The 18,649-nt window shown below is 42.0% G+C and overlaps 1 protein-coding gene across 3 annotated transcripts in view; it reads right to left on the minus strand.

Moving 5' to 3' along the window:
* Window positions 1-18,649, minus strand: part of Pbx1 (PBX homeobox 1) — a 314,214-nt gene that overhangs the window by 47,193 nt on the left and 248,372 nt on the right. For all 3 annotated transcript variants that reach the window (XM_031388605.1, XM_031388596.1, XM_031388613.1), the window contains one exon: window positions 18,412-18,501. In XM_031388605.1, coding sequence (XP_031244465.1) covers window positions 18,412-18,501 — 90 coding nt within the window. The remainder of the gene's footprint in view (window positions 1-18,411; window positions 18,502-18,649) is intronic.

Genomic DNA, 18,649 nt, shown 5'->3' on the forward strand with positions numbered 1-18,649 from the left:
AAACAAAAAACAAAAAACAAAATCCTGTTTTGTTATTGCTGTTGTTTGGTACTATTTTTTTATTGGCTAAGTTAGGTAGGCTCTTTGGGGATTTCTTGCAGACATCCATCTCTCAGCATCAGTTGTGTTAGCTCCCTGATCCTGACCTTGCATCTGAGAACCCTCATACAGATACTCCTTGTGGAGTTTCTCTTCCTCCCTGCCTCAGATCTGCTTAGTGTCCCACGGCTCCTTAAAGACGAGGACACCCCCACTCTGAGACCTGAGCTCACCTAGAGCTAGCTACCTTCCCTCACAGATCTCTGAAATCAGTCATCGGCCTGGATCTTCTCAGAACACCGGCTCTAGGATTCCTGCTTTCAACAATCCTTTTGGCAGCTGAGGCTTCGTCTCTGATTGCTACGCAGCCCTAGGTGAGACTGGGAATGTCTCATCATTGGCACATGACCAGAAACTCAGGAATCCTATGATCTTGCTGGGCAGGGCTTTCAGAAAGACAGACAAGTGCAGTCAACAATACTGGGAACTCATATTCTTGCTATAATGACTTTGGCAGCTTAAGATGTTGCAATAAAGTAGCAGATCCTCTGTAGCCAAAGTGAAATGTCTTATTACCCTAAAGAGAAGCCCAATGGGAACTTCTTTTGGCTTTGCCTGCCCAGGTCTCCTGGTCTTAGGGAACCTGCACCATCTTTCAAGACCAGACGTGATAGTTATCTCCTGGTAAGCTTTTTTGAGATGCACCATCATGCATTTCTCTAGATTTGACTCCACTGTCCTTCTGACCTTCCACTCTGACCATGCTCAGCTTTTCAGATCTCCATGGGAACACTGTCTTTTTTAGTTCTATCTTGTGCCACTTACTAGAGATACAGTAGTAGATATAAAAATGAAGGAGAAAAAAAAATCTAGTTTCTAGTATCAAGGATTATATAGTTTTGTGGGAAATCAAATATATATGATGATTAACAAATGTCAGAAACATTTGTACAAAATATATGTATATATACATATACATATATATATGACACACACACACACACACACACACACAGAGAGAGGGAGAGAGAGAGAGAGAGAGAGAGAGAGAGAGAGAGAGAGAGAGACAGACAGACAGACAGACAGACAGACAGACAGTCTAGATTATCCTAAGTGTGCCAGGTCAGATTAGTATACAAGGATGTCATGGACACTTCTGGACAGTAGTCTGAGGGTGAACAGAGCACAGAGAATTAAAAGAGTGGAGACGCTCCCAGACAGAAAGAGAACTCTAGCCAAAGGCTCCATGGAATCCAAAGGTGGCCAGGGGGCAGGGGTTAGAAAGACCATAGAGGGCTGAGGATACAGAAAACTAGTTCACCGGCCTTGAAGAGCCCATGGAGGGCTGGCTTTGACATTTTTCCTTAGTGAGGTGGTAAATCCTGCAACAAGAAGCCACGGGAAGGCAAGGGACCCATCTAATGCAGGAGCCCCTCAGCAAAGCATCTGTGTTGAACGAATGAAGAACTGGTGCTTTGAAAGCTTCACTAGTAGGCTGACCCTAGCAAGATGGAGCCCTGCCTTGGCTGCAAAGCTATGTGGGACAGGTCATCTGTTTACCCTGGGCAACCAATACATATTGGCATTGACGCAGAGATCAATGGGAAGTCATTCCAGCTCCTCAGGAGAGGACACTAAATTGACCAGACTTAGTCTCCATTATGGGAGAAGACTCTGAGTGCTTCAAACAAGGGGGCACTGAAGCTAGGTGACAATGTACAGTCATCATTTAGAGTTGGTATTCAGGGGCGATCTGCTTTGGTGCCTCCCTAGTGACTTTTTCCCTATATTCATCTATCATGAAGACCTGGAATTAACATGGCTACATGAGGCACGGTAGACAGAGGCTGAAGCCAGTTGTAGTACTCTGTGGCTCGCACAGAATGTGAGGCAAGTGTACAGTTTCAGGTCTAGAATGGATTGCTTTCTCACTCCTATTAAAAGTACACGTAGCCTGGCGGTGGTGGCGCATGCCTTTAATCCCAGCACTTGGGAGGCAGAGGCAGGCGGATTTCTGAGTTCGAGGCCAACCTGGTCTACAGAGTGAGTTCCAGGACAGCCAGGGCTATACAGAGAAACCCTGTCTCGAAAAAAAATACCAAAAAAAAAAAAAAAAAAAGTACACGTAACACTATTGTACAAAATGTTTCTATGCCCCATAGTTGCACAGGGGTCCTGAATAGTAAGCAGAGGGTTTAAACTTAAAAGTCAGTTCTTATTTAACTTTTCAAAGATTATCCTGAACTTCTGGCAAAGAAAACTATGCTCGGCTTGATTCAGACAAATAGAGATGTCTTGGTGAAGAGAATTCTCTTTATGTCTGAATAAACATCCTCTATCCTCAGAGGTGAATAAACCAACACACACACACACACACACACACACACACACACACGAGAGAGAGAGAGAGAACGCACACACACATACACACATGAGAGAGAGAGAGAGAGAGAGAATGCACACACACACACACACACACACAAGAGAGACAGAGACAGAGAGAGAGAGACAGAGAGAGAGTGCGCACATACACACACACAAATCAATACCGTAGTAAAAAAAAAAAAACAAAACCATACACACTTTTGACATTTCCTCATGTTTAAGTGCACAGGTTCAGAAATTACTCATGACATTCAAAGAATCCCCCCCCCATATCAATACAGTAGTCAAAAAATATACACTTTCCACATTTCCTGATGTTCGAGTGGCACTAAAATAGGTTTAGACATGACACCCTAAGACTTCACACACATACACACCCACCCCCACACACACACACACACACACACACGGCTATAATGGAAAGCAATAGGTCTAGTATATAAGACAATGTTTACTGATCTAGCCAAATTTAGATAAGTCAAGCAAGACATACTTTTTAAAAACTCGTGGGATAAATGATCCAACTGGTTGATCCCATATTGAACTGAATTCTTCCTTTCATTTTCATAACCTTTGATTCTGCTTGGCTTTGGCTGCCACATGTGTCATTTACTCGGGGTACACACAGATATAATGTACACACTGCTGTGGTGATGGTGTCTAAACAGGGAACACACACAGCCTGGTCCGTGAACATGCCCTGGCCCTGTAAATCTTAAGGCTATTTACTGTCACACAGGAAGCTAAACCTCTTACACTTTTCTGACCATCCAAGAGACAGCAATTACCCCAGATTATCAGACCAACAATGACATGCCGCGTAAAGAGAGACACTGAGCCAACTCCACATCCCAAAGACTGGCATATTCAAGTACACTTAGGACATTAATAGCAATTTACGTGCCATCACTGAGACAAAGCCACAAAGGCTTCGCTGGCAGCCTCTTATTTTGAAGCCTATTATTTGTGGGAGTTACAGGCTATAATCACAACAGAAACTTTCAAAACCCTTATCTTCTGTGACGCACCAAATCTATTTCAGAGCCGTAATTGCTATGTCACTGGAGAGTCTGCTGCTTAATGCACTCAAATGCCATTTAGTGTTTGCAGGGTCATTACAGCTAACAGAGGGGTGGGGGCGGGCGGGATATAGTGGGAAGCAGAGAGGGAAGAAGCAGGCAGACAGTGTGGAGGGACATTAGGCGCTATTGTGCCCAATGCACTTACAGTGGACATTGTTGTCGTTATAAGAAAATTCTGTTTACTGTTGAAATCAGAGCAAGGGCTCAAAATAATCTACGGACTCAATAATTTCAGGTTTAGGAGCTTTACTCAGTATAGTCCACAGATGCTAGCAGGTACCTACTTGTATCCTGAGGTTCACATCTAAGCATAAGATGGTCGAGCTTCTTAAATCACATTTCCCTCTCCCCCTTTAGTTAATTACAGCAATTTTTGCAGTGGAAAATTTCCAGCTGTCCTGATGGATGAGGGATCTGCCTTGGCCTTTTAAGATGCTGTACTATGGATAGAGAGGGCAAGCAGTCTAAGTTCAGGAGTCTAGAAAAGTGTGCTGCTCACTGATAGTCAAAGAATACATATGGCAGCTGATCTAGAAATCGATCTAAGAAAAGCAGCAAGTGTTTCAAAGGAGAACTTCTTTGACCTAAGTTTAGCAAAGGTCATAATAAAAAGGGACTTCAAACATATGCAGCTTCTATTTCTTCAACCCGGGTTATGATCTAGGCAAGGAGAGACTTAACTTACTTGACTTAGGCAAACAGGTATAAAGTATATCTTCAAAAACATATCGTCTTTGAAGATACTTAACCTATATTTAATAACCTATCTTTGGTTCCTTTGGATAATTTTTAGGTTCAGTCTTACAATATTGAGTTGATTGTTTTTAATAGGTCAGAAATACTGAAGATGTCAAGTTACCTCAGACTTCTGGGAGACAAGTGTTCAACCCAGCTTTTCTCTTTCAAGATCCCAAAGAGACAGTAAGAGACAAAGGGTCTCCTCCTGAACCTGCTCCTTCATTTGGAAACATAACTGTCCTCGAAGTGTGAGCTAAGTTCAGAAATTAAGAAATATCCTTAGAGTATGAAAGTCCTTTGAAGTTAGAGAGGGAAAAAAAATGAACATTTCAAGAACACAGAAGAGGCCAGTAAACATGAAAAAAAAATCCAATGTCACCACTAATAAAAAAAAAAGTACAAATTAAAGCAAAACAGTTCACAAAAAATCTGAAAAGCTGTTGTGCACTAGTGTTGAGGATATGGGGAAAATTGTAGTTATAAACTGCTAGTAGGAACTACAGCATAATAGAAATTTCTAGAAGACAAGTTTACAATACATCATTACAAAGGCCTTAGACCTCTTATTCTTTGATGTCGCCTTTTTTTTTCCTAGAAATTTATCCAAGGAAATAACAGAAAACATGTGTTGTATTTTCTAAACCAGAAAGTTTACTGGTGTGTTAAATAATACTAAAAAATTATGGACCTGCCCTATAACATATTCCTACGCAACTATTTAAAGTCATGTTTGAGAAGAATGTTTAATAATATGGAAAAGTATGCATAACATATTTTTGGGAAAATAAGTAGGCTACAAAATGACAGGTAACTCTTGTACACCCACATAAAAACATACAGACAACGTGCTGGAAGACTGAAGTGTTGAAAGAAAGTGGTAATTTTATTCCAGGTTATTTTTTGTTTTCTCTAATTTTCGGCACTAACTATTCATTTGTAGTAAAAAAGAATAAAGAAAAAAAAAAGAAAAAACACACGGAAGATTTAAACAAAGCACATAAAGGAAAATTTACACCCCCAGGAGATCTCTGGTGGGTGGCCAGCTTCCAAAGTGTGGTGATGAGAAGAGACACAGGTTGTGATCAACCTGGAAAAGGCTGGGTGAATGGGATTCTGGATTCCAAGGACAGTGTTACAAAGTCACTTCTGAGTTCTTTTTAAAAACACTTATCTAGGAAAACTTGACTGGCTTCTCTCCCTTCCTATGAAAAATAACCTCAAACGCAGAAATCCACCAAGACAGAATGGCGGCCTGCTTAGAGAAGAGGCACCGGGACTCTTTTTATCTTTTCTGCCATTACGCCCACCCAACATAAAAACTGGATCCGTGAGAAACCATAGGAGTATGTCTGCTGAAAAAAAAATGAATGGGTGAAGGGATGCATCCTGGATCAAATCCAAACCACGGTTTCATCATGTCCTGCACAGGGAAGATGGGGAAAGGGAAGCAGAAGAGGAGCTAACACCCTGGGAGACATTTCTGGCAGGCAGAGATACAATTACAGGGACAAGGAGGAGGTCAAAGATGACAAATATAAAATAAATAGGAAAGGTCAAAGGGGAAAAGGCCTTGCTCAGGTAGTTCTGGTTAGGGAGACATTCTGGATGACACAAATGGATGTCTGTATGCATTTCAGGTAGAAAAAAAAAAAAAGTCCAGTCTCAACAATCTGTTTCCAAGGGAACACCTCTACTAAAACCAAACCAAACCAAACTCTGCAATAACATCAACAACACAACCCCACAGCGGTAGCAACTTCATCTAGACCTGGGATTCTCAACCTGTGGGTTGCAACTCCCCTGGGGTTTGGTATCATGAGATCCTGCATACCAGATATTTACATTACGACTCATAACAGTAGCAAAATTACAATTATGAAGTAGCAACAAAATATTTTGATCGGCTTGGAGTGGGGTCACTACACCATGAGGAACTGTGTTAAAGGGAAGTAGCCTCAGGGAGGTTGAGAATCGTCGATCTAGCTTCATTCTAAAGAAGCATTCACTGAATGCTAAGCATCAGGCTTCAGCTGAAGTACTTTGTTTGGGACATAAGAAAAAAAAAAGATCCTTTTTCAGAAATCCATGGTCCAGAGAGAGGACAGGTACAGATCCGCAAAGGACTCCATCCCAACATTAGGATGCCTTAGAGCACATCCGAGGAGCCTGAAGCTGAAGCCCATCACAGGCTCGTCAATTGCTACACGGTCTGAGCGGTAGTGTTGTCACTGCTGAGGACCGCTTCTATACAAGGACCACCTTACTGAGGCCAGCAAGAGAATGGATATATGTACAGCCCCAGACACTTCAGGAGAGGAACAGAAAGGGAATCCTATGTAAGGTGCCCATGAAAATGTAACAAAATATTAAATAATGGGAACTACTTGTCACCTGCAGGTCCATCTTGCTAGCTTTCACAACTTTTCTTGTGAATTATTCTGATGCGCGTCTGTTTTGCTTACGATTTTTTGAAGTATTGACATTTTTAAAGTACATGTGAACTAAGTAGGTTAAGGCATATAAAAGTCTCTCACATCAAAGGGCAAGTCAGTATTAGCAATTAATACAATTATAAGTGTCAACTTAGCCTGTTAATTTTCTATCATTGTTTTTTAATTGTCCTTTAATTTACTACTTTATATGATTTCTTTATTTTTATTGCCACTTGGTCTGTTGTTTTGGACCTTTGTGTTTTTGCTGATGGTGTTTATTTAAACACCCGTCCTAGCTTATTTGCTTTTATGGTCCTCCTTTATTTAGTACTTGTGTATCTTAATTGTTTTTAACCCTCATTTTGTATTCCAAAAGACAGTTTTATCCCTTTCCTGCCAATTTTGTCCCATTGTCACTTTACAAGTAAACAGCGGATTTCTATTTCATACTTCAGTTTCTTACTGTCTCATGCTTTAAAAATTAACTCTTGCCACGTTTTCCCCTATTTATCTTTCTTAATTTTATTCAAATGATATCATATTCACATCCCTATACATTCACTCTTTTTAACTTATTTTTTAAGTGGTACGTACACAAGGAGGAAGGAAATTCAATGAAGATCCTGGGCCACCGAGGTGAGGGGGTTTTCTTTCCCTTAGACTCTGAGAGATGCCTATTGAGTAGCTGCTGTTCCGGTGTCTGCCCTGTGGACATTTCAGCTCCTAACACCATCATTTAACATGCAAAAGCTATTAAAATATTCACAGGCAAGTGCCACGCCCCTTCCCTCCCCTCTTACTGCCCTCCAGATTAGAAAAATAAGCAACAGGAACAAAGCTACTTCTAACCGATATGAGTACTCCAAATGCCAGACACAAGGTTTCCCTTCTGTCACGAAGTACCACCCAGTCTCTGCAAGAGATGCTTGATGTATGATCTCTTATCACTTCTGGATTTCATGGGGCCTCTGGGTAAAAAAAAATCATGACCAAGGTAAAAGGGTAGGCATATGCAGGATAGGACTGCTCTTAGAGTTGTCCAGCTTTAATTTTGATGACAGAATTGAAGACATGTCAGCTCTCAGAGAGGACACCTGACTGAAGAGGGATTCAGTTCTTAGAGTCCTTTCCCATTCCCTTTAAGTTACAAAAGGTGCATCACGGGGCAACTTAACAGATGCTCATAGTGCAAGGATCTTGGAAACTCTCGCCATTTTAAGCAGTTTAAGGACTATGACTACTAGGTCCACACCTGGCTCTGCTACTCATGTGTTAGTTGATCTTGGGTGAAGTATGTAATCACTCACTCTGGCCTCAGTTGAGACTCTAGCAGGATCTCAATAAATATTATGAGCTAGTGCTCCTGGCATGATTGGTGGAGACACAGCTTAGCAGGAGAACTGTAAACACACAGTGAGGCAGTGGGCCATGTCTGTTGTCCTTTTGCCCATCCAGAAGATGTGCAGAGCCTTCAAACTTGTGGGAGGTCCTTCCCGAGTGTCTGAGCAAATGAAGGAAAGACTGTTACTTTCTGTGTCGGAACATCGTTCCCTGGCAGTGTCCCTTTGGTGGAAGCTCAGTAGAGTTCATGGCTGTGTCCTTGAGTAGGGAGATGCAAGTCTCATGCAAGTCCTGACTATGAGGGGAAATTTTTTGTATGAGTTTGGGGAGGCAAGGAAGACAGGGGTAGACTCGCAGCTCAAGGACACCAGATTAAAAGGGGGGAAATGACAAAAGAGGAAAGGGAAGCTTTACTATCCTACCCACCAAGGAGTCACTCTGACGTTTCTGTTTATACATATTTCAAAATCTTTTCATATGAAAAGAACAGTTTATAATTCCCTTTAAGAGAAAGTATACCAGATCAAAAACATAGGTCAATATAGAATAAATCACCTTGCTTGACTTTAAATGGCTTTCCTAGCACTCCGTAGCTCTAAGACAGTATGAGTGTGATGTCAGTTGGGGAAGGGGTAGGAGCTCAGACTGCCTGGAAAAGTCCAGACTGTTCTGTGCATACCTATGGGCTTTGCCCTTCTTCCTCTACCTGCCCTTTTGTTTGTCTTTATAAATTATGAGACCGAGGCAGGCATATGGAGATTATAGCACAGAAACCACATCGCAAGTGCACTCTACCCACCAAAATGCTGAGAATGTACATTCACACTTTGCACATTAAGCTATAGAAAACTTGGCCTCAGAAGTGAAAACAGTGCATGTAAACACTAACTCTAGTCATTGATACACACAACAGCCATATTTATGTAAGGGAAAAGTATACTATTTTCTGCATTGCAGCATGGACTGTTCTATGAACTGATGAAGGCTTGAAGGGTGCACATATGTGTGCATGATGACATTGGCAGATAAAATGGAAGAGTCTAGCTAGTGAGTACAATGGCAGCATTGTACAAAATCATGTGTGCAAGTGCACATGTGTGTGGGTTTGTGTGCACAGGCCCTGGACACAAGTGGAGGTCAAGACTGAGGGTGTCAGCCCTCAGGAGTCTTGGGCACATACATGCTTTGCTTGAGACAGAGTCAATCCCTCACTAGTCTGGCATTTTGCTACATGGGCTCAATTTGATGGCCTGAGCACTTCCAGGGATCCACCCGTCTCTGCCTCCCACCTCACCTTGCCAGCCCCATGCTTATAGGGGTGCACAAATGCACTGGCTTCTTACATGGCTTCTGGGGAATTGAACCAAGGCTCTCATGTTTGCAAGGATAACTGAGCTATCTCACCAGCCCCTTGCAGGTGAATTCTTCCTTTTGGGGGAGTGTATATCCACCAATGCTTAAAGAAAATTCTTGGAAAAATTAAAGAATTTTGCCAAGAAACCAATATTAATTCCTTCTTTTAGGGAAGCCCTCATGTTAGGAAGGATTTAAAGACTTGATGTCCTCAAGATGGCATTCACAAGCTTAGACGTTACAAGGGATCTAGTGAAATCCTAGAAACCAATTGAATAGGTCTGGATGGGGACCAAAGTTCTTCACTGTTGACTGGCTCCCATGTGACACTGCTGAGGTGCCAGCCACACTTTGCACAGGGCAGGGAAGGGGCAGCAAGGCAGAGGCTGTGAGAAAGGATTGCAAAGGTCACCAGAGGGAACTGAAATAGAGCCGGCACTTTGTAGAAGCGTGGAATGGCTGGGTCTTTCAACATGAACACGACCTTAGCAGGCTAGAAAAATTATAATTAGGGGAGTTAAGTAGCTGAAAATTACTGCAAGTAGGGACTATAATAAATGTAGGTAATTCTATATTTATATTTAAAATCTTCCTCCATGTTATTTCCTTGCTTAAAGCATATTCTTATGTTAATGTGTATTAGCTTCCTATACATGGCTAATTTTAAATAAGGGTTCTATTTATCTTAAAACAGCAAAAAAGCATTGTTTTCTGTATTTTTAAAGGCTGTTTATCCTTCTTTCGCAGCATGGCCATGCCTCTCACAACATTGTATGATGTTGGGTGTCTGTCAAATGACTGGCAGAGGTCTCACTGCCAAGAGAGCAGCCAATGCTTACAAATGGCTATTTTTAAATTAATTGAAATTGGATAAAATTAAAAACCCACTTTTTAAACACTAGTCACATATCAAGTACTCCATAGTTATGTGTTAACTTACTAAACAAGATTAAAATAGACTATTCTTACCAAGACAAAAATCCCATTGCTGTAGTCACTTGTAATAAATATAAAAGAATATATAGCAAAGGCCAATCATATTTATAAGCAATTCAAATATTTTAGATGGTTGGACTATATATATAAATGCCTCTTTTGACATCTAGTTCCAAGATGCCTTTAAGATAATGCACTATATTGATTGCATTAGGTGGTATAGCTTTCTGTCCAAGAACCAGATGACTAAGGCAGATAATTTCCACCTGCTTTAGCTTCTGGTAATGATATAGATTGCCAGAGCTATGTCCTATTAATGTTTCTATTACTGATAAGGGATATTAGAAGGCCCTCAATAAATATTTGTTGAATGAATCATTTCTTCATTTGCTTATCCATACTGTAAAACTGAAACAGATTTAGATATCAAGATTTCTAAATATTTAATATTTAGAGATCTGGAAAAGAATCTCCTCGGACTAAAATATAACCAGAGAAGCAGAAACTTCAAAAACTTACCCACTTTTACTTTTGTATAAGAACAATGGGGTTTTCAAAGAAGAAGAAAGAGGAGGGGGAGAAGGAGAAGGGGAAAGAGCAGTAGGAGAAGGAGGGGAGGAGGAGGAGGAGGAGAAGTAGTAGTAGTAGTAGTAGAAGAAGAAGAAGAAGAAGAAGGAGGAGGAGGAGGAGGAGAGGAGGAGGAGGAGGAGGAGGAGGAGGAGGAGAAGAAGAAGAAGAAGAAGAAGAAGAAGAAGAAGAAGAAGAAGAAGAAGAAGAAGAAGAAGAAGAAAAACAACAACAACAACAGAATAATAGTCTACACAAGACAAGCTTGTCTCCAAACATGGACTTCAGAAAGCAAGAGTAGTCCAGGCTAGACCCAGGAGAAAGTGGTCCTCTTCAGAAACCTATGCAGTTTCCCACAGTTGGGCTTTGCTTAATTTAGTATGCTAAATGTTTACTGAAGTCTACGTAGACATGGCCCTTTCAGAGCAACCACAAAAGTGAATTTCCTTTTTGAAGTTGTGGTTTTTCTTTACAGTGTAGAAGGCAGGAGCCCCACGAGTCTGGAATAATTTTTTAGAACCTGAGAGTGGGCCGAGCTGGACAGGATGCTAGAAACACCAATTTCAATGAAAAGAACATGGAAGACATTGCTCCTTTCATAGCCTAGAATTTTTCCAGCGATATAATTTATCCTTATTTGTATATTTGAGCAACTCTTCTTATGCTGTATTGATTTGGGGACAGGAAAACAATCACTATTCATAGATATAATATTAAGTGGGCAATGGCTTATATAACATTCAGCTCAATTGTCCTTTCTGGAGTCTGAGAAGCTGAATCCCCTCAAAGGAAAATGAGCGGTCTATAGTCACACGGGCAGAACTGAGACATATACCATGCACATGCACATTGAGTATGGATATAGGACCCTTGGAGTGTAAACATCACTAGCTTGGAGGACAACTAAGTTCACTGTGAATCTACAAAGAGCTATGGAGCATGCAGGAATGCAGAAAAAGATGTGTGCTATTACACTGAAGCCCAAAATATGGATGCCTGGGAGGTGGGAAGTACACTCTTTTAAAGATATTATTGGTTGTTCCTGAGTTGACTGGCATCAGAGAGTTTTGTTTTGGTTTTGGTTCTTGTTTTTTTTTTTTTCCTTTTTCTTTTTAATGTGTATGTGTGTTTTGCCCCCATGTATGTTTATGCACCATGTGCTTGCCTGATGCCTGTAGAGGCCAGAAGAGGGGATTCCCTGGCAGCAGAATTAGATAGTTGTACAAAAACAATCCTGGGTCCTCTGGACCAGCAGCCAGTACTCCTAAGCACAGGGCCATCTCTCTAGCGCCATCATCAGAGGTTCGTATTCTATCAGGTCTAGGGCTCTTGTAACTTGACCTATATGTGACATATGTGACATATGTACATTCCCCAAAGATTAAAAAAAAAAAAAGCGCTTACGATTATTGAATTGGGCAAGTGTCCAGGCCAATGAAAATGAATGAACAAATCAGTGAATGATCTGCCCATATTTGCTTCCAGAGCATTTAAGGTGGCAGCCAGGAGAAATGATGGATGTATATAACATTAAAACAGTGTTGGTTTTTTTTTTTTGATTCGTTAACAACTTTGAGCTGAAAAAACAAACCTTCTCTGTTTTTTAAAAAGTCTCTCACGCAGGAGTAGACACGGTATTAACTTTTAAAGGTCTTCTGATCTATTCAAAGAGTTCTGCCATGAAGGAAGCTCATCAGAGTCTGGCCATGTGTGGTGTTCTCCAGTTTCTCTCAGCCCCTTCCCATCACCAGCCTGGGGCTCTGCCCCCATCCCTGGTCACAGGACCTGAATGGCATACAAAGGCAGCAAACTGGAAGCACATCTGGACCCAATTTAACCCTTTCAAAAGTCACATTCAAGTTTAACTTGAGAGAATTAAGCTTGGTATGACTAAAATGAGTTTTTTTTTTTTAACAATTTTCATATGAATTTAATGATTACCCACCCCCTCCCAGCCCTACAATGTCATACATGGCCACACCATCTTAATACACACAACTGAAAGGTCTCTCAGAAGCAGCTAGGAAAATTAAAGCCATGGCATGTGGCTGAGTGTTGCTAAATAAACCTTGTGATATCTAAGTGCTTGACACATGTTTACTGAAATGGTAGGATATTTCTGTCCTAATGATTTACATTCTATTTATTTACTTAAGCAATGTTCATTTTTTTTCCTTCTCCACCTAACACGAGAGAACAAAAAACAAAACAAAACAAGACCCCAACAAAACACCTGCATTCCAATTTTTCAAGATAAAAGCCTCATCTCTTCTATTTTTCCATTTCTATAATTATCACAAACCAAAAATTAATGCATTTTTCCCCTGATGACTGGATGTCATTGGCACACTGCCTCTACAGAGATAATACAAACACTCACACTTTTCACTAAAACCTTTGAGTAAGCAAAATCTACAGGCGGACTGACATTCCAGGCTGGCTGTAGCAAATTCACTCCCTTCACTCACATTTCAAAACAACTTAAAATAAATAATCTCACTCTACAGGGTAAATGGTTCTGTTTTTACAAATCTCCAACTCCAAAGGGAGGGATTTCTTGGAGTCAGACTTCTTCCTCCTGCGCATTTGAACTCAAGATACAATCTGTGGGGAATGGGGCTGGGAGAAGGGAGGGAGGCAAGAAAGTTGATCCGGTGCCCCTTGAGCTACAGAAATCAATTGTTATGCTGTAGAATTCTACAGGGTGAATTCTGAAAGAGACTTCCACTTTCCTCCAATCAGGGTGTACAGGCTTTTTTTTTTTTTAGCTCCACAATGTATGAGGAGAGTGTGGAGACTCATTAGGGACAGGACCATCCAACAAACAGGTGCTCTCCCCCGAGAGTCCCTAAATAAGAAAGGGGCTCCGAGGATATAAGGACCTACGGAGATGATGCTTGGCAACATCCCACACATCTCACATGTGGAGTGGAGGAGAAGATTGGTCATTGATTTTATTCTCTTATGAAATACATGCTCCTAAAGGTTTAGAGAGCTGTTTGTTTTTGAAGCAGGCTCTTGCTGTGGATCCCAGGCTCATCTTAGCCTTACAAACTTCCCACTTTCCTCCGATGCATACACTGCTATACCTTGCCTAGAAAAGTCACTCCCAAAAGGACATATTTAAGAACGTCTTGGGTTTTAGAAACAGCCTATTTATGGATAAGTGAAGCACTTAAAATAATCATGATTACTAAATAGCTTACAGCTGATACATTAGATGTGGCCATTTAAAAATGTTTTCAATTTAGTAGCATCTTTTCTTCTCCTGATTGGCATTTTCACCAAACAAAACAAGGCAACTTGTATATAAAAATATGACCATACACATATGTAGAGGTAAATATGCTTTGTGATTTTTAAGTGCTATCAGAGAAGTAAGTCTGTGTGTGAGAGAAAATGAAGGAAAGGATTAATAGGAAGAAAGATGCCACGTAGGAACTGTGCTTGGAGCAGTGAATACGATTGGGACAGGAATGCGATAGGCAAGGTAGTGTGGGAATGAAGGGATGCCCATGTGGATGACAGAGAGAAGTGAATGGGGGGTTTGGAGAGACAACTGAGAGGCATCATCTTCCGGGGCACCAGGCATTCATGTGGTGCACAGACCTAGGAGGAGAGGGTTAAAGACGTAACCAAATAAGGGTCAATGAACTTGGTACCCAGAGTTTAAGGACAGGTAGGTTGAGCCAACAAATTGGAAAATACTGTATGTGGCCTCAGAGTTTGCGCTGCTTGGGCAGCCAATCAAGATTGGTCATGATTTCCCAGCAAAGAATGGTGCTGGGAGACTTCAGTGGGGATGTGCAAGAGAGGACACTGAACTGAAGACAGCAGCTGCGGGAGTGTGCTACAGAACCCTAGTTAATGAACTACTTCCAGAACCAGGACGGGGGTGGAGGGCCATGGAAAGAGACACTCTAGTAGTTAGGCAACTCTTCAAGACTATCTGACTGACAGAGAAATGGAATATTCTCACTGAGTTGGTTAGAATCTCTCTATATGTATCAAGCATTGTCTGTGGTCATATGAAAACACGAAGTATTTAAAGAAGTGAAGTTTACCATTCAGGGTGGGTAATCGCGAATTACCTAAGGTGAATCACCAGGGGGTCTTGAGGTCTTGTATAACTCTGAGTCCATTTCAAATCCATGCCTTTGCCTCAGAACAGTGCCCTATCCTACCCTCAACAGGAAATACCCACGGTAAAAACTGTTCATAAAGAGGAGAAAAAGAAAGATCAAACTAGAAAGTTAACATTTGAAGCACTTCACACGTATTCAAGCTGAAACAACATACGCTAAGCCCATCCTTTTTTCTACCTGCCTCCTCATTTTCCCCAAAGCATGCCTGGAATTACCAAGACAGATCATCATCTATCCACCACCCCATGATAGGACCCTACCTCTAGAACTTTGTAATCCCATTGCTCTGAGCTCGGTTCAAGGCCAGCAGTTCATACTTTACATGACTTAAAAATAGACAGCAGCTGGATAAGACATGGGTGCTGTGGAAACCCAGCCAGGAAGCAGCTGTGTAGTGCCCAGAAAATGTCCTCCATCAAATGAGACACTACCCAGATCCCAGCTGGGAGTTCCATTGCTGCTTTGGGTTGAGGGATTGCTTAGTTTTGCTTTTTGGCTCAGATCTTTCATTCCTGTCCCTGCCTCCTCTTGTGTCTCCTCCCTTTTTCTCCTTCTCTAACTTGGCAGTTAGAAACCTACTCTGTGTGTGCCTAGGCCCTAGCTTCTAATATCGCCATCTAAAAATACATCTTACTGCAACACGTTTTGGCTCCTGTAGGTGGCCCATTTAAAAACTGACACCAAAGCGAGGTATCGTATCACCAACTGTCCTTTGATGCACTTAGCCTGTAAGTTAAAGACCCAGAAATAAAGTTATCACAATTTACAGAGAAAAAAAATTAATACGCGTGAGTGGCTCAAGTGGCGTTTCTAGACATTTGGGGGGGTGGGGGGCTGTGCTGAGATTATGTAATCAGATATAATTGTCTGCACATGTTTGTTACACTACCTCAGAAATGATTTCCAGCCCACCAGATGATGTCAGAAGGGTCAATACTGAAAGTCTCCCCCCGAACCCCCGCCTTCCCGCATCAAGCACTGCTCACTACAGTATTGCAGTTAGGGATTAAAAATATGCCAAATAAGAAACTGTCCAACCCACTTTGTACTGAGTCAGTTTTTTTCCCCCCCACATACATCTGTATTTTGTGTTCCCACTTCTTATACAGTCTTCATAGTCTTCTCTTTCATTTAATGGACAAAATCATTTCTGGAAAAATCTAGTATCTTATAAACACTCAGCTATACGAAGATGCACGTGCACTTAATTCTCCAGCCAGCCAGCTTCTTGTGAGACTGCATGTTCCACAGGGAGCCTTGTGCTTTCCTAAGCAGGCTGCCCAACATGCCAACAGGAATACAATGATAACAGTGATGACTGTGATCATAGACACAATATGGAGATAATCCCCTCTCTGGACTTTTCTAGAAAATGGCATGACTGTTGAAAGTGTGTTCTACAAGACAGGCTGACAAGGCATTCTTTCTTTACAAAGAAATAATGGTAGTTAAGATATGAACTCAGGTGAGATTCTGCCTGAAAATAGGAGAGAAAGGATTCTCAGCCATAAGTAGCAATAGATGTCACCCCCCCCCCACCAAAATTACTACCTAGTGACTACCATACTTTTTACCATGTCCTTATCAAGGTACTAGCCAAGCCATGTATGAGGCTCTCTAATGATGTGAAACCTTCAGTGTTAGAAAAGCACCAGAAAGCTGGACAGTGGTGGTGCATGCCTTTAATCCCAGCACTTGGGAGGCAGAGGCAGAGGCAGAGGCAGTCGGATTTCTGAGTTCGAGAACAGCTTGGTCTACAGAGTGAGTTCCAGGACAGCCAGGGCTACCCAGAGAAACCCTGTCTCAAAAAAACAAAAACAAAAACAAAAACAAAAACAAAACAAAAAAAAGGCACCAGAAATCCACTTCTCTGATGCTTCTACTTAGAGAATTCATCCTGTCCTATTCAGGTTGTTCCAGATGAGGCTGATCCCTCTCTGTGAGGGTCACATCAAAACTGTTACATATATCACCTACTCTTTCTCTTTTATGGGATAAGAATTCTTCTTTATATGTGTGTAGTTTATGTATGTGCTTGTGTGGGATGTGCATGTTGGTATGTGTACAAATGTATGTATACAGTGAGGCCAAAGGTTAAAGTCCCGCACCTTCCTCCATTGCTGTTCCCTTCGCTTCTTAAGACTGAGTCTCTCTCACTGGCTAAAGAGCTCTAGGGGCCTCCCTGTCTCTGCCTCCCCAGTGATGGGTTTACGGATGTGTGGCCAGATGACTTTTTACACAGGCACTATGGATACAACCTTAGATGTCCGTGCTCATGGAGCAGGCACTTTCCTGATGGAGCCATCAGCCCTACTGCTCCTCATTTTTAAAATACTTATTCTGCATCTGATGAGATCGTTGTTCTTCCTTTGATTCCTTCCAGATCTGCCATAATTGGGTAGGACAAGACTCAATGCAGAGTCGAAGGGGCCACCTCCCACATCCTCGCAGACATTATGCTTCAATTAGAACAGACTGAGATCACATTATTAAATCACGACTATACTGCCTTCCTTCCACTCCCTAACTTATTTTAACAATGCCAATGGCAACAGACAGTAGCACGGCTCTCCACCAACCAACCGAAGCTCTGCTTTCTTCAGCCATTCCAAGCCAATCATCCCACTAGAGTCTCCTGTGACCTCTAAAAGCCTGGAAATCACCCCTGAACTAAGGAACAACCTCCTTTTCCAGGCTTCCCCTCATGTCCCAGCTTGCTGTCATCGCTGCTGAGAAAGCAGACGGTTGATCTGAGAAATCAAGTTGGATTGCTGTCCCGAATCTACACTTGGTTCTCCTTGTGTCTGTCTGATCGATTTCACTCTGTGCGACATAGCTTGTCGCTATGAATTTTCATGCTAGTCAGGAGCCGCCAGCGCACCCAAGAACAAGTGGAAGATGGTCCGCACCCCCTCCCTGTCCCTTCAACATACTAGGCCTTGGTGTCAATTTTTAAAAATCATCTATCGGCAGATTAGGAAAAGGGTGTTTTGTTCTTATGGCCATAGACCTGGATACAATGGATTTGGGCCACTGGTTTTCTTCTCCAGGTGCCCTGGTTCCAGTCTGTGGTGACATTTCCTACCACTGTTGTACTAGGTGTCACCTGTTTAGCAGCTCCTCTCAGCTGAACGCATGTGGCCGCAGGTGCTATGCAAACACTGATCGTGTGTGACAGCCCTAGACGCCAGCTGCCTGCACGAAGCCTGCCCAATCTCTATGTTCTTTCTTGGGGAGGATGCTGCCGATGGCATGACCGATAAAGAAACAAGAAAGTAGGTGACTGTAAAGCTAAGACGAGTCCTACTAAGTGGCATTCTGGGCCCTGTGGCTTTGAAATAATTGACAGTGATAGAATAGAAACAAAGGGTTGGGGGAGCCTTGTTTGCTTACACTGATGCCCTGCGGACTGTACATCTGACTGGCTGCGAGTCCGTCACTGTATCCTCCTGTCTGGCTGATAACATGGCGAAGGGTATCCACCTAGACAGAGAAACAACAGAAAGGCAATTAGTCCGAGAGAGAAGGGGATGCGGCGCAATCATCTTTTTACAGGCTACCGATGGGACATGCCACACAGTAAAGCAATCATTTTGGAGATGCTATTCTTGAGGAGAGCCCACGAGGAGGA

The sequence above is a fragment of the Mastomys coucha genome, unplaced genomic scaffold, assembly GCF_008632895.1.
Source record: "Mastomys coucha isolate ucsf_1 unplaced genomic scaffold, UCSF_Mcou_1 pScaffold1, whole genome shotgun sequence".
Lineage (NCBI taxonomy): Eukaryota > Metazoa > Chordata > Mammalia > Rodentia > Muridae > Mastomys > Mastomys coucha.